Source organism: Carcharodon carcharias, chromosome 15 (assembly GCF_017639515.1).
Source record: "Carcharodon carcharias isolate sCarCar2 chromosome 15, sCarCar2.pri, whole genome shotgun sequence".
In the NCBI taxonomy this organism is placed as follows: domain Eukaryota; kingdom Metazoa; phylum Chordata; class Chondrichthyes; order Lamniformes; family Lamnidae; genus Carcharodon; species Carcharodon carcharias.
Genome location: NC_054481.1, coordinates 104,508,379 through 104,522,499, shown reverse-complemented (window position 1 = coordinate 104,522,499; position 14,121 = coordinate 104,508,379). Strand labels below are relative to the sequence as shown.

Genomic DNA, 14,121 nt, shown 5'->3' with positions numbered 1-14,121 from the left:
CACTTTTCCAGAACTGATTCATCCAATTCAGAGCTATAGGGAGTTGGAGCCTATCCCGACAAGCAATGGGCGCTAGGAGGGGTACACCCAGGACGAGATCCCAGTCCATCACAGGGCACACAGACACACACACTGGGGGACAATTTTACTATAGCTAGTTTCCTGTAACAGGAAACTCAACCTTGGACATTGTCCAGGTCCTGATGTAGGCTGTTATGGGCTTCTTCATTATCAGAAGATTTATGAATGGAATTGAACACTAGAATTATCAACAAACAGCCCTTCTTCATGACCTTTTGACAAGTGGGAATGTCAGTGAAGCAGCTAATGAAGTTTATGCTGAGGATGCTTCCCTGTAGAAATCTTGTAATGATGTCCTAGGGCTGTGATGGTTACCAACTGATAATCTGCAGGTGTTTTTCTTTGTGTCTGTCATGACTGTAATCACTGGAGGAATTTCCCTTTGACCACCAGTGACCTCAGTTTTTTTAGGGTGTCACACACTGTTAAATGTTACCTTTGGTCAGCAATGTAGTCAAACTCTTGGATTTTAATCATGCAGCACATTGAACTGCCATTCATTTAAAGGGAGGGAAGAATATTTTTCCAGATTGAATCCAAGCTCCTAAAATCTAGGTTCTAATGACGATACAGCCTGATCACTTCATTGAATCAAAATATAGTAGTATCAGTTTCCACTGGAGGGTGTTCTACCCTCAAAAATGAAGGCCTTAAATGGAGGAAAAAAACAACAATATGACAAAAAATGGGAGAATTAACTTTTAAAAAAAAAAGTCATCAGGTATGGGGCCAATACCTCAACAAGAAACAAAGCCTAAACGCTCAAAACTCATTTAAGAAAATTAAGTAATTTTAAGTGTGCTAGAATATGATACTCTTGTAATGCACCTTGCTAACCAAACCCAGTGTAATTAACCAAATTTACATTTACACAATTAATATATATCTTTTATTCTTTTACCTTCTCTGTCCTCACTGTCCTAGGTCCCGAACACTCCTTCCAGTTGAAATGGTGATTTACCTGTACTTAATCCAATTTAGTACACTGTATTTGCTGATCACAATGTGGTTTGCTCCACATCGGAGTAACCAAGTGCAGAATGGGGGTCCCTTTTGCAGAACAATTCCGTTCAGTCCTCAAGCATGACCCTGAACTTCCAGTCACTTGTCATTTTAATTCTCCACCTTGTTTTCACACCAACCTCCCTGTCCTCAGTTTCCTACAGTGCTCCAATGAAGCTCAATACAGGGCTCGAGGAACAGCACTTCACCTTTTGACTGGGCACTTTACAACCTTCTGGAATGAACATCAGATCAGAACCTCTGCCCCCATTTTGTTTCATTTTTCTTTGTAGGTTTCAGTTTTACTCTTAATTTTTCCTTTGCTTTTGGAAGGCAGCTGTTCATCATTCTGACATTCATACCTCCTCTTTTGTTACTTGTCCCATTACCACGCCCTTTGGCCCTACACCATGAAATTTTCATCCCTCCGGTCTTCCGCCCCATTACAGAGTTTCACTCTTTTTCATTCTTCCCCTTTCCACTTGCTTAAAACCTATTCTATTTCTAACTTTTCCCAGGTCTGGTGAAAGGTCATCAATCTGAAATGTTAACTCTGTTTCTCTCTCCACAGATGCTGCCTGGCCTGAGTATTTCCAGCATTTTCTGCTTTTATTTAAATTTCCAGCATCCACAATGTTTTACTTGTGTAATGTAACACTTCTCAGAAAGGTAGAACACCATTATCTATACACAATTAATTTGCACAGATCAGTATTGAGAACAGATGAATTGGAAAGACCATCTCCTGTTAAATTTAGGAAATGGTATTTATGGACTGAAACAAGCATATAAGACACAGTAAATCTGCAAAGCAATTGCAAAATTGAAAAATGTTACAGGTACTATAAATAAACAGGTTACTCCAAATAATTAACCTGAACTGTAGGTTGTTCCTAGCAAGTTTGGATTAACAACATTCTACTATATAATGAACTTATTTTTTTAAAAAGTAACTAATCATTTGAGAAGTAAACTGTTTTGGTTGGGGGATTATGGGGCAGTGAGAGGGGGAATTATTTTATTTAATGTTATAGCTTCAGGTAGCACACCTACAATGTGGTGCCCAGTATAATCAAGAAACCTTCCTAGGTCGTGTATAGCACAATTAGAGTGAGTAGACTCCCTCCAGTGACAGACCCAATATTAATTCCGGACTTTCCCACCCCTCATGCTCCCTAATCCACCTCCACCACTCCCAATTATCCAAGACCAGGCCAGTGATCAGACCAAGGACTTATGGTCCATATAGCTGAGTTAAATACAGCCTTTACCAATACTGCCACTGGGGGAGCTACAAATTTCCTAGTAACTACCCATGACGTGCAAAATCTCACCTAGTGAGCAGTTGCTTTGCATTCTGCCATCAGTGGAGCAGCGCAGCATTGCACCAATCACACGGCCTCCCACCATGACCACGCGGATATCCTTCCCATGAGATTCCTTTACATATTTCTGGAAAAGGTATGGAGCATCATGTCGTATCAGGTGAGATAAATCAGACAAATGATGCTTGTCCCGTGCCAGGAACACTGCCTTCCCTGAAGAGGACAACATACAGGCATGTTATGCATTTAAACAGGCTATAAATAATGTGAAATTTCTGCTCAAGTAATAAAGAATAAGATTTAGTATTATTCTTTATATACATGACATTAAAACACATAAGACAGCACAGTATTTTACTTTGTGATATTTTTCTATAAACTCAATTATTTATTTGAAGAAGTGATTTTAATCCTTTCCTATATTTTCCCTTTTCTACTCTGCTGAACTGCTGGTTCCTTGCCATTGCACTGAGCACCAGGCACCCTCTGGTACTTCGCCAAGAGGGCTATTCTTACTATGTAATCTTGCACAGCGAGTGTGTCAGCAGGTTACTTGAGTAATGGGGTGGAGGCAGAATCTCAGCTGAGCATGTTTTTGCCCATATTTACCATTAGTGGTCAGTGGATAGTAAAAGGAGCAAAGGTCTGGCTGATTCCACACCAGATCCCCAGCCTCCCTACTCCACCCCACCCAATGACGAGGCAACTATGATCAATTATATATAGTGCCCCAATTGCCATCACAGATGATATTAGCTACCTCATTGCAGAGCAGAGGTCACACCATTCTTCACTGTTTTAATTTCTGGTCCTTAACAAAAGTGATAATAAAGACTGTGGAAATAAATTTAAGTTTATGTGGCTTTACTGTATCTGTACTTAACTGCAAAACGAGAAAGAATTTATACCTCGATGACCTCGTGTATTTTTAACTACTACTGGATAACCCAAAGGCTCAGCTTCATCAATCATTTTTGCAAAATTTTCATGACCACCTGTTGTAAAAAACAGAGTTTCTAGGTTATTAGACAAACAGGAACAAGTCTACAGATGCTTCAGTCCCCATCTCCCCAATTTGGCAGTCTGGAAAGAGAAAACAAATTTGTCTTCTCTTTCCCACACCTCACCCAAGATAAGCAGAAAATTAATATATACAAATTGAGCCAAAACCTAGATACATTTTGTTTTATTCTTCCAGAATATTGACCCTAACTACCTTCTCATTACAGCACCGAGGTATTTCTTAAAACAAGTCCAGCATTCTGGTTACAACTACCCATCCTGGCAATTCCTTTCAGCTTTTGATCACCTCTTATATAAAAAAGAAATAACTGTATCAAATGCAACACTTGGAAGCTTTCAGGGACACACAGTACCCACAATTTAAAAAACCAAAATTAAGAATGGGAAGGAAGCACATTTTATAATTGTCCAGCTATCTTTTTCAACTGTAGGTTTACAGCTGTACATGTAACAATAATGGATAGTCACTACTGCAGGTGTCAAAGGAAGCTACGTGAGACTGCATAGACTAGCTTGTATCTAAATACCATTGCTTTGTTAGAGGGTATTGTGTGTTTATTTAACTACCAAAATTCAACAAAAATAAAATATTGCCAGAAGACTTAAAATTTGCAAAAGGATCCTTGACATCTATTGGTATATACCATAAGAGAAAGTATCAGGTAGTGGTATTCCGTGACCAGCTAACTCCTGGAACGTCCAGAACTTGTTGACGCAGTGCAATATGGCCTGAGGACGATTGGCCAGGCGACAGCCCATCTTTTCCAGGTGCCGCAGTAGAGTGATGTCACTATCATTCTGGACTGAAGGAGTGGGAACTCGAACCACCACCACTTGAGGGTAACTGGTTACTAGCTCTTGTTTGATACGTAGTCCTGCAGGGAAACAAAACAGTCAACATTAATAGCACTGTACATCCATCTAATTCAACAATCCCATTTGGCCATAAAAGTACCTGCAGCATGAATACTTAGTGTACACTTTCTAAATAAAATATATTGCTTACACAATTCCAAAACAGTACTGTACAACAGGCTTACAGCAAAGGAGTATGAACAGCTTCTTGGCTGTTACCTGCTAATAATTCTTTCTGGTACTCAGCTCAAATGGGTTAAGTTCATATCAGAACTAGGAGAGGCAGCAAAGAGATCTCCTATACAACCTTTAAAAACAATTTATTTTGGTAACCTCTCAGAGCAATAAGCAACCTTCAACAACAGCCACACCCTCACAAAAAAAAACCTACATATACACTTCAGGAAGATCTACGATAGACTTATACTGATAATTTCCTTCGTGCAGGATTCTGTAAACAAACACAAGACTCGGCTCGGAGGCATGGAAACATTTGTTTTAGCACAAACAGCATTTAATGGATTAAAACAGGCAAATTTCAAAATGTAGTAAGAGGAAAAGACAAATAGTTACAAGAAGGTAAGATACCATTTACGTGTATAATTTTCTGCACAGCCAAGTTTCTGATCCTGGTTCTGCTGCCAGGGAGTAACAAAGGTTAGCTGGTTTGTGCACAAGAGATTTGTGAGAAAAGAGAGAAACCACACAAAAATTCTTGACAAGTCACTGAAAATTGTTCTTGCACTCCATCTACTGGTTAGTTCTGTCAGAACAGTTCTCTTGCACTGTCAATGGTGAGATAAATGAGAAGGAAGGAGGACCAGGGAGATCTGTAGAGAGGAAATAAGTAAAAAAGGAAGGTGACAACTCTCAATATTGCAAATTGCTTTGAGTAAATGAAACAATTGCAGCAGAGGATTTATTTTCATTCTCTTTGACCATTTTAATTTAATTAACAGACATTAGATCAAAGATTCTTTTGATTTAAAAAACACATGGCAGTTCTTAGCAAGTATTTGGCTTAAAACCAATTAGACATGCAGTTCAGCAAGCAATCCTTTGTGAGGAATCTGTAAATCAAATTTCTCCTAGTCCAGGGGTGCATCATCTCTGCATGATGTCTGATAGAAATGAGCACTGGTAAGGAAGTGACATACCATGAGTAATGAAAAGGAGTATATGAAGCTAGTATCCAATCATTAGTTGTGCACAATGCTGAGATCTTCTCAACCATGATAAAAACGTAGGAGCAGACTCCACTGGTTTTCAACACACAGTATATAGAGCATGTAAGGTATAGGCTAGGAAGAGAATGGCAAGCACCGAAATAATGAGAATTGTCTTAAATACAGCAAAAATATTATTGAGAAGCTAGGGACAGGTGTAGTTACCATTTGGGCTCCTTCCAATCATACAAGATTCACATTCACCACACAAGAGTAGCATAGTATTAATGTTACTGGACAAATATTCCAGAAGCATGGACTAATGTTCTGGAGACATGAGTTCAAATTCCACCAAGGAAGTTCAGGAATTTACATTTAATCAATCAAACAAATCTGAAATAAAAAGCTAGTCTCAGTAATGGTGATCATGGAGCTATTGAATTGTTGTACAATCCATCCAGTTCACTAAGGTCATTCAGGAAAGGAAATCTGCCAGCCTTGCCTAGTCTGGCCTGTATGCCACTCCAGACCCACAACAATGTAGTTGACTCTTAACCACCCTCTGAAGCGGCCTAGCAAGCCACTCAGTTGTATCAAACCAGTATAGAAAAGTCAAATAAAAATAAAACAGAACAAAAACAGAATTACCTGGAAAAACTCAGCAGGTCTGGCAGCATCGGCGGAGAAGAAAAGAGTTGACGTTTCAAGTCCTCATGACCCTTCGACAGAACTTGAGTTCGAGTCCAAGAAAGAGTTGAAATATAAGCTGGTTTAAGGTGTGTGTGGGGGGCGGAGAGATAGAGAGAGAGAGAGGTGGAGGGGGGTGGGTGTGGTTGTAGGGACAAACAAGCAGTGATAGAAGCAGATCATCAAAAGATGTCAACGACAATAGTACAATAGAACACATAGGTGTTAAAGTTAAAGTTGGTGATATTATCTAAACGAATGTGCTAATTAAGAATGGATGGTAGGGCACTCAAGGTATAGCTCTAGTGGGGGTGTTTTTTTTAAAATAATGGAAATAGGTGGGAAAAGGAAAATCTTTATAATTTATTGGAAAAAAAAGGAAGGGGGAAACAGAAAGGGGGTGGGGATGGGGGAGGGAGCTCACGACCTAAAGTTGTTGAATTCAATATTCAGTCCGGAAGGCTGTAAAGTCCCTAGTCGGAAGATGAGGTGTTGTTCCTCCAGTTTGCGTTGGGCTTCACTGGAACAATGCAGCAAGCCAAGGACAGACATGTGGGCAAGAGAGCAGGGTGGAGTGTTAAAATGGCAAGCGACAGGGAGGTTTGGGTCATTCTTGCAGACAGACCGCAGGTGTTCTGCAAAGCGGTCGCCCAGTTTACGTTTGGTCTCTCCAATGTAGAGGAGACCACATTGGGAGCAACGAATGCAGTAGACTAAGTTGGGGGAAATGCAACTGAAATGCTGCTTCACTTGAAAGGAGTGTTTGGGTCCTTGGACGGTGAGGAGAGAGGAAGTGAAGGGGCAGGTGTTGCATCTTTTGCGTGGACATGGGGTGGTGCCATAGGAGGGGGTTGAGGAGTAGGGGGTGATGGAGGAGTGGACCAGGGTGTCTCGGAGGGAGCGATCCCTACGGAATGCCGATAAGGGGGGTGAAGGGAAGATGTGTTTGGTGGTGGCATCATGCTGGAGTTGGCGGAAATGGCGGAGGATGATCCTTTGAATGCGGAGGCTGGTGGGGTGATAAGTGAGGACAAGGGGGACCCTATCATGTTTCTGGGAGGGAGGAGAAGGCGTGAGAACGGATGCGCGGGAGATGGGCCGGTCACGGTTGAGGGCCCTGTCAACGACCGTGGGTGGAAAACCTCGGTTAAGGAAGGAGGAGGACATGTCAGAGGAACTGTTTTTGAAGGTAGCATCATCGGAACAGATGCGACGGAGGCAAAGGAACTGAGAGAATGGGATGGAGTCCTTACAGGAAGCGGGGTGTGAGGAGCTGTAGTCGAGATAGCTGTGGAAGTCGGTGGGTTTGTAATGGATATTGGTGGACAGTCTATCACCAGAGATTGAGACAGAGAGGTCAAGGAAGGGAAGGGAAGTGTCAGAGATGGACCACGTGAAAATGATGGAGGGGTGGAGATTGGAAGCAAAATTAATAAATTTTTCCAAGTCCCGACGAGAGCATGAAGCGGCACCGAAGTAATCATCGATGTACCGGAGAAAGAGTTGTGGAAGGGGGCCAGAATAGGACTGCAACAAGGAATGTTCCACATACCCCATAAAGAGACAGGCATAGCTGGGGCCCATGCGGGTACCCATAGCCACACCTTTTATTTGGAGGAAGTGAGAGGAGTTGAAGGAGAAATTGTTTAGCGTGAGAACAAGTTCAGCCAGACGGAGGAGAGTAGTGGTGGATGGGGATTGTTCGGGCCTCTGTTCGAGGAAGAATACAGGATGGACAACCCAAAATCAACCCATATATCAGATAAATTCAGGTCTGATGAAAAATCACAGACCTGAAACGTTAACTCTGTTTTTCTCTCCACAGATGCTGCCTGGCCTGCTGAGTATTTCCAGCATTTGCTGTTTTAATTTTAGATTCAGATCAGATCTGGAGCTCAAATGAGATGTTGCAGACCATCAGTAGCTGGAGAAGAATTGTACTCCACCACAGTCTGTAACCTCATGGCCCAACATATTCCTCAATTGACCATTACTAGCAACCCTGATTCAATGCGGGCTATAGGAGCGCATGCCAGGATTAGCATCAGACATATCTAAAAATGAGGTACCAATCTGATGCAACTACAACAAAGAACTACAAACATGCTAAGGAGGGGAAGCAGTATGCTATGGAAAGAGCTAGGCGATCCCACAACCAACAGATGAGATCAAGCATGACAGTCCTGCCATATCTAATTAATACTGGTGGACAATTAAAGCAACAACTAGAGAGAGGTTCCACGAACATCCCCATCCTGAATGATGGTGCAGCCCAAACGTCAGTGCAAAAAAGACAAGGCTGAAGTCTTTTCAACCATCTTTATCCAGTGTGCCAAGTGCATGACCCATCTCATCTTCCTCCTGAGGTCCCTGTCACCAGGCATTTCGATTCACTCCATAAAGCATCAAGAAATGGCTGAGTGCACTGTCATAGCAAATGTTATGGTAACATCCTAATTGTAGTGTGGAAAACTTCTGCTCCAGAATGAGCTTTGCCCCTAACCAAGCTGTTGTAGTACGGCTACAACACTGTATCCAACAATGTGGAAAATTGTTCAGTTAAGTCCCAACCACAAAAAGCAGGACAAATCTAATCCAGCTAATTAGTCCCAGGCTACTCTCAATCATCAAGAAAGTAATTGAAAGTGCAAGTGACATATCCTCAGCAACAACCTGCTCGCTGATGCTCAGTTTGGGTTCCGCCAGGACCGTTTGTCTCCAGCCCTCATCAAAGCCTTAGTCCAAATATGGATAAAGGAACTGAATTCCCAAGGCAAGATGAAAGTGACTGCTCTTCACACCTAGGCAACATTTGACTGAGCATGGCATTAAGGAACCGGAGTACAAATAAAGTCAATGGAAATCTGGGCAAAAACTCTGTCTGGAGACCTAGCCAAAAGAATGATGATTGCGGTTGTTGGATGTCAATCAGCTGAGCCTCAGCACGTCGCTGCAGGAATTCCTCAGGGTAGTATCCTAGGCCCAATGATCTTCAGTTGCTTCATCAATGACCTTCCATCCATCATAAGGTCAGAAATGGGGATGTTCGCTGATAATTGCAGTGTTCAGTCCCATTCAAATATTGTCATATACAACACAATAATATGTATTTGTCTTCACAGTTCACAGTAGAAGACAGAAATTACACATCAGAAATAGAATGTAATCAAGGGGCTAATAAGAGTGAGGAACTTAAGGTAATTATCAGCAGAGAAATAGTATTGGAGAAAGTTAAGAGTCTAAAATCTGGCAAGTCCTTGGGATTTGGCAGGTCCACATCCTAGGGTTCTAAAAAAGGCAGCTGCTGAGATAGTGAATACATTGGTCAAGATTTTTCAAGCTCCCTACATTGTAGAATAGTCCCAGTGAATTAGAAGTTAATAAGTATAACATAGCTATTCAACAAAGGAAGACAGACAGAAAACAGGGAACGTCAGGCCAATTAGCTTGACATCCATCATCAGGAAAATGCCGGTGTCTAATATTAAGGAATCCTTAACAATGCACTTAGAAGATCATGGTACGATCAGATAAAGTCAGCATGGTTTTACAAAAGGGAGATCCTTTGACAAATTTATTAGAGCTTTTTGAAGGTGTAACTAATAGGATAGATAAAGAGGAACCACTATTTGGATTTCCAAAGGCATTCAATAAGGTAAATACACAAGACAAGGGCTCACGGAGTTGGAGGTACTATATTAGCATGGATAGAGGATTGGTTAATGGACAGGAAGCAAAGGCTAGGGAAAAGTGGAACACTTCTAAGTTGACATGCTGCAGCTAATAAAGTGCTGCAAGGGTTGGTGCTGGGGCTTCAGCTATTAATAATTTATATTAATTACATAGTCAAAGAGTGAGCGTGATTAATCAAGTTTGCCAACGACACAAAGCTAGGTGGGAATGTAGGCTGAGGAGGAGGACACAAAGAGGCTACAAAGAGCTATAGACAGATTAAGTGAGAGGGCAACAGTGGCAGTTGGAATATAATGCAACAAGTGTGAAGTTATTCACTTTGGTCATGAGAATAGGAAAGCAGGATATTTTTTAAAGGGATGAAACTTTTAAATGTTGATGTTCAGAGAGACGTGTTCGTACAAAGAACACAAAATTAGCTTTCAAGTACAGCAAGCAATTAGGAAGGCAACTGCAAGGAATTAGAGTACAAGAATAAGGAGGTCTCGCTCCAGTTGTACAGGGCTTTGGTGAGACCACACCTCAATCACTATGTGCAGTTTTGGTCTCCATATTTAAGGAAGGATATACTTTCACTGGAGGCAGTAAAATGAAGGCTCATTAGATTGGTACTGGGGTGTGAGGGTTGTCCTATGATTAGAGGCAGAGTAAATTGGGCCTGTACTCTGGAGTTTATAAAAATGAGAGGTGATCTTGTTGAAACCATACAAGAGTCTGAAGGCGCTTGACAGGGTAACACAGAGGTTGTTTACCCTGGCTGGGTATCCAGAGCATGGAGATAATCTCAGGATAAGGGGTCAATCATTTTAGACAGAGATGAGAAGAAATTTCTTCACTCAAAGGGTCGTGAATCTTTGGAATTGTCTCTTCCAGAGTGACGTGGATAGACAGATTTTTGATCTCACAAGGAATCGAAGGAGCAGGTAAGAAAGTGGAGTTGAAACAGATCAGTATTGAATGGTGGAGCAGGCTCCAGGGGCCATGTAGTCTACTCCTGCACCTATTTCTTTTGTTCTTATCCTTATGTTCATTCACAATTCCGCAGATAATGAAACAGTCTGTGCCCGCATACAGCAAGACCAGGACAAAATTCAGGCATGGGTTGATAAGCGGCAAGTAACAAGTGCTAGGCAAAGATCATCTTCTTCAAGACAAAATCTAACTATTTCCCCCTTGATATTCAATGGCATTACCATTGCTGAATTCCCCACCAAACATCCAGGAGGTTGCCAGAATCTGAACTGGACCAGTCACAAGGAACATAGAAAATAGGAGCAGGAGTGGGTCATTCAGCCCTTTGAGCCTGCTCCGCCATTCAATATGATCATGACTGATCCTCTATCTCAACACCATACTCCCGCTCTCTCTCCATATCCTTAATGCTTTTAGATCCAGAAATCTATTTCCTTACTAAATATATTCAGTCACTTGGCCTCCAGGGCCTTTTGTGGCAGAGAATTCCACAGGTTCACCACCCTCTGAGTGAAAAAGTTTCTCCTCATCTCAGTTCTAACTGGCCCACCCCGTATCCTGAGACTGTGACCCCTTGTTTGAGAGGCCCCCCCCCACCCCCCACAGCCAGAGGAAACATCATCCCTGCATCCAGTCTGTCCATCTCTGTCAGAATTTTAAATTTCAATGAGATCCCCTCTGAGTGAATACAGACCTAATCAGCCCAATCTCTCCTCATACAACAATCCTGCCATCCTAGGAATCAGTCTAGTGAACCTTCGCTGCACTCCCTCTATGGCAAGCACATCTTTTCTTAAGTGAGGAGACCTAAACTTTACAAAATACTCCAGTTATGGTCTCACCAAGACCCTGTACAGCTGCAGTAAGACATCCTTGCTCCTGTGCCAAGTCCTCTCACAATAAAGGCCAACATACCATTTGCCTTCTTAGCTGCTTGCTGCACCTGCATGCTTGCTTTCAGTGACTGTTGTACAAGGAAACCCAGGTCCCTTTGTACATCAACATTTTCCAGGCTATCACTATTTAAATAATACTCTGCTATTTGTTTTTCCTACCAAAGTGGATAACTTCACACTTATCTACGTTATACTGCATGTATTTGCCCACTCATTCAACTTGTTTAAATTGCCTTGAAGCCTCTGAACACCCTACTCACCACTCACATTCCCACCAAGTTTTGTATTGTCAGCAAACTTGAAAATAAAACGAAATATTTGGTTCCCTCATCCAAATCATTGATATATATTGTGAATAGCTGGGAGCCCAAGCATTGATCCCTGTGGTACCCCACTAGTCACCGCCTAGCTCGCCAAAAAAGACCTGTTTATTCCTACTCTGTTTCCTGTCTGCTAACTAACTCTCAATCCATGCCAAAATATTACCCCCAATCCCATGTGCTTTAGTTTTACACACTAACCTCTCACATGGGACTTTATCAAAAGCTTTCTGAAAATCCAAGTACACCATATCCACTGGTTTTCCCTTGTCTAGTCTGCTAGTTATATCCTCAAAAAACTCCAATAGATTTATCAAACATGATTTGCCTTTCATAAATCCCTGTTAACTTCGTTTAATCCCACTGATATTTTCTAAGTGTCCTGTTATCACATCCTTGATAATAGACTCGAGCATTTCCCCTACCACTTTTGTCAGGCTAACCGGTCTGCAATTCCCTATTTTCTCTCTCCCTCCTTTTTTAAATAGTGGGGTTACATTTGCCACCCTCCAAACTGCTGGGACTGTTCCAGAATCTACAGAAGTTTGGAAGATGACAACCAACACATCCACTATTTTGATGGCCACCCCCTTGAGTACCCTGGGATGTGGATTATCGTGCCCTGGTGATTTATTGGCTTTCAGTCCCATTAATTTCTCCAGCACTATTGTTTTAGTAGGGCTAATTTCCTTCAATTTCTCCTTCTCACTAGACCCTTGGGCTCCCTAGCATTTAAGTTATTTGTCTTCCTCCATGAAGGTTGAACTAAAGTAGTTGTTTAATTGCTCTGCCATTTCCTTATTCTTTATCGTAAATCCTCCTGTTTCAGACTGTAAGGGACGTACATTTGTCCATTCGTCTTCACTAATTTTTTTCTTTTTACATAATTGTGGAAGCTTTTACAGTCTGCTTTTACGTTCCTTGCAAGTTTACTTTCACATTTCATTTTCCCCCTCTTAATCAATCCCTTGATCCTCCTTTGTTGAATTCCAAACTGCTCCCAATCCTCAGGCTTGCTACTTTTTCTAGCAACTTGATATGACTCTTCTTTGGATCTAATACTATTTGATTTCTTTTGTCAGCCATGGTTGGGCTGCTTTTTCTGTTGTGTTTCCGTGTCAGAAAGAAATGTATAACTGTTGCAATGCATACATTCGTTCCTTAATTATTAGTGAATGTATACATTGCAATAGTTGTATATTCCTTTCTGGCGCAGAAATACAACAGGAAAAGCAGCCCAACCAAGGCTAACAAAATAAATTAAGGATACTATTAGATCCAAAGAGGTGTAATTTAAAGTTGCTAGAAAAATTAGCAAGCCTGAGGATTGGAAGCAGTTTAGAATTCAGCAAAGGAGGACCAAAAGATTGATTAAGAGGGGTAAAATAGAGCATAAGAGTAAATATCACAGCTACAAAAGCTGGTCAGAGGCTGGGAATTCTACAGTGAGTAATTAATCTCCTGACTCCTCAAAGAACGTTGTGCATCTGCACAATACAAGTAGGAATGTGATGGAGTACTGCCCACTTTCCCGCAACAGTGCAGCTCCAATAACACTCTAGAAACTTAACACCATCCAGGACAAAGCAGCCTGTTTTTAGGAAACCCCATCCACCACCTTAAAATATTCAATCCTCCCAACGCAGAATCAGAGTAGGTGCAGCACAGAAGCCACCATTTGGCTTGTCATGTCCATGCTGGCTCTCTTCGAAAGCAGCTCAACTTGTCCTACTCTCCAGCCCTTTCGCCACAGTCTAGCGGTTTTATCTTCATCAGATGCTTATCCAATTCACTTTTGAAAGCCCCGATTGTATCTGCCTCTGCTTGTGCATTCCAGATCTGAACCACTCACCACATAAAAACGATTTATCACCATCTTGCCGTTGGTTCTCTTCCCAGTCGCCTTAACAATCAGGGTCATCTGATTTTCGAATATTCGAATAGAAACAGTTTCTCTCACTACTTTGTCGAGAGCCTTCATTATTTTGAACATCTCTATTAATTCTCCTAACTTCTCTTTTTTAAGGAGAACAATTTCAGCATCTCCAATCTATCCACATAACTGAAGTGTCTCATCCTTGGAACCATTCCTGCACCCTCT

At 41.6% G+C, this 14,121-nt stretch overlaps 1 protein-coding gene across 1 annotated transcript in view; it reads right to left on the bottom strand.

Moving 5' to 3' along the window:
* Positions 1-14,121, bottom strand: part of rimkla (ribosomal modification protein rimK-like family member A) — a 63,449-nt gene that overhangs the window by 1,334 nt on the left and 47,994 nt on the right. The window contains exons 2-4 of the mRNA XM_041206369.1: positions 4,076-4,306; positions 3,317-3,403; positions 2,418-2,621 (exon numbers count right to left, since the gene is read on the bottom strand). Coding sequence (XP_041062303.1) covers positions 2,418-2,621; positions 3,317-3,403; positions 4,076-4,306 — 522 coding nt within the window. The remainder of the gene's footprint in view (positions 1-2,417; positions 2,622-3,316; positions 3,404-4,075; positions 4,307-14,121) is intronic.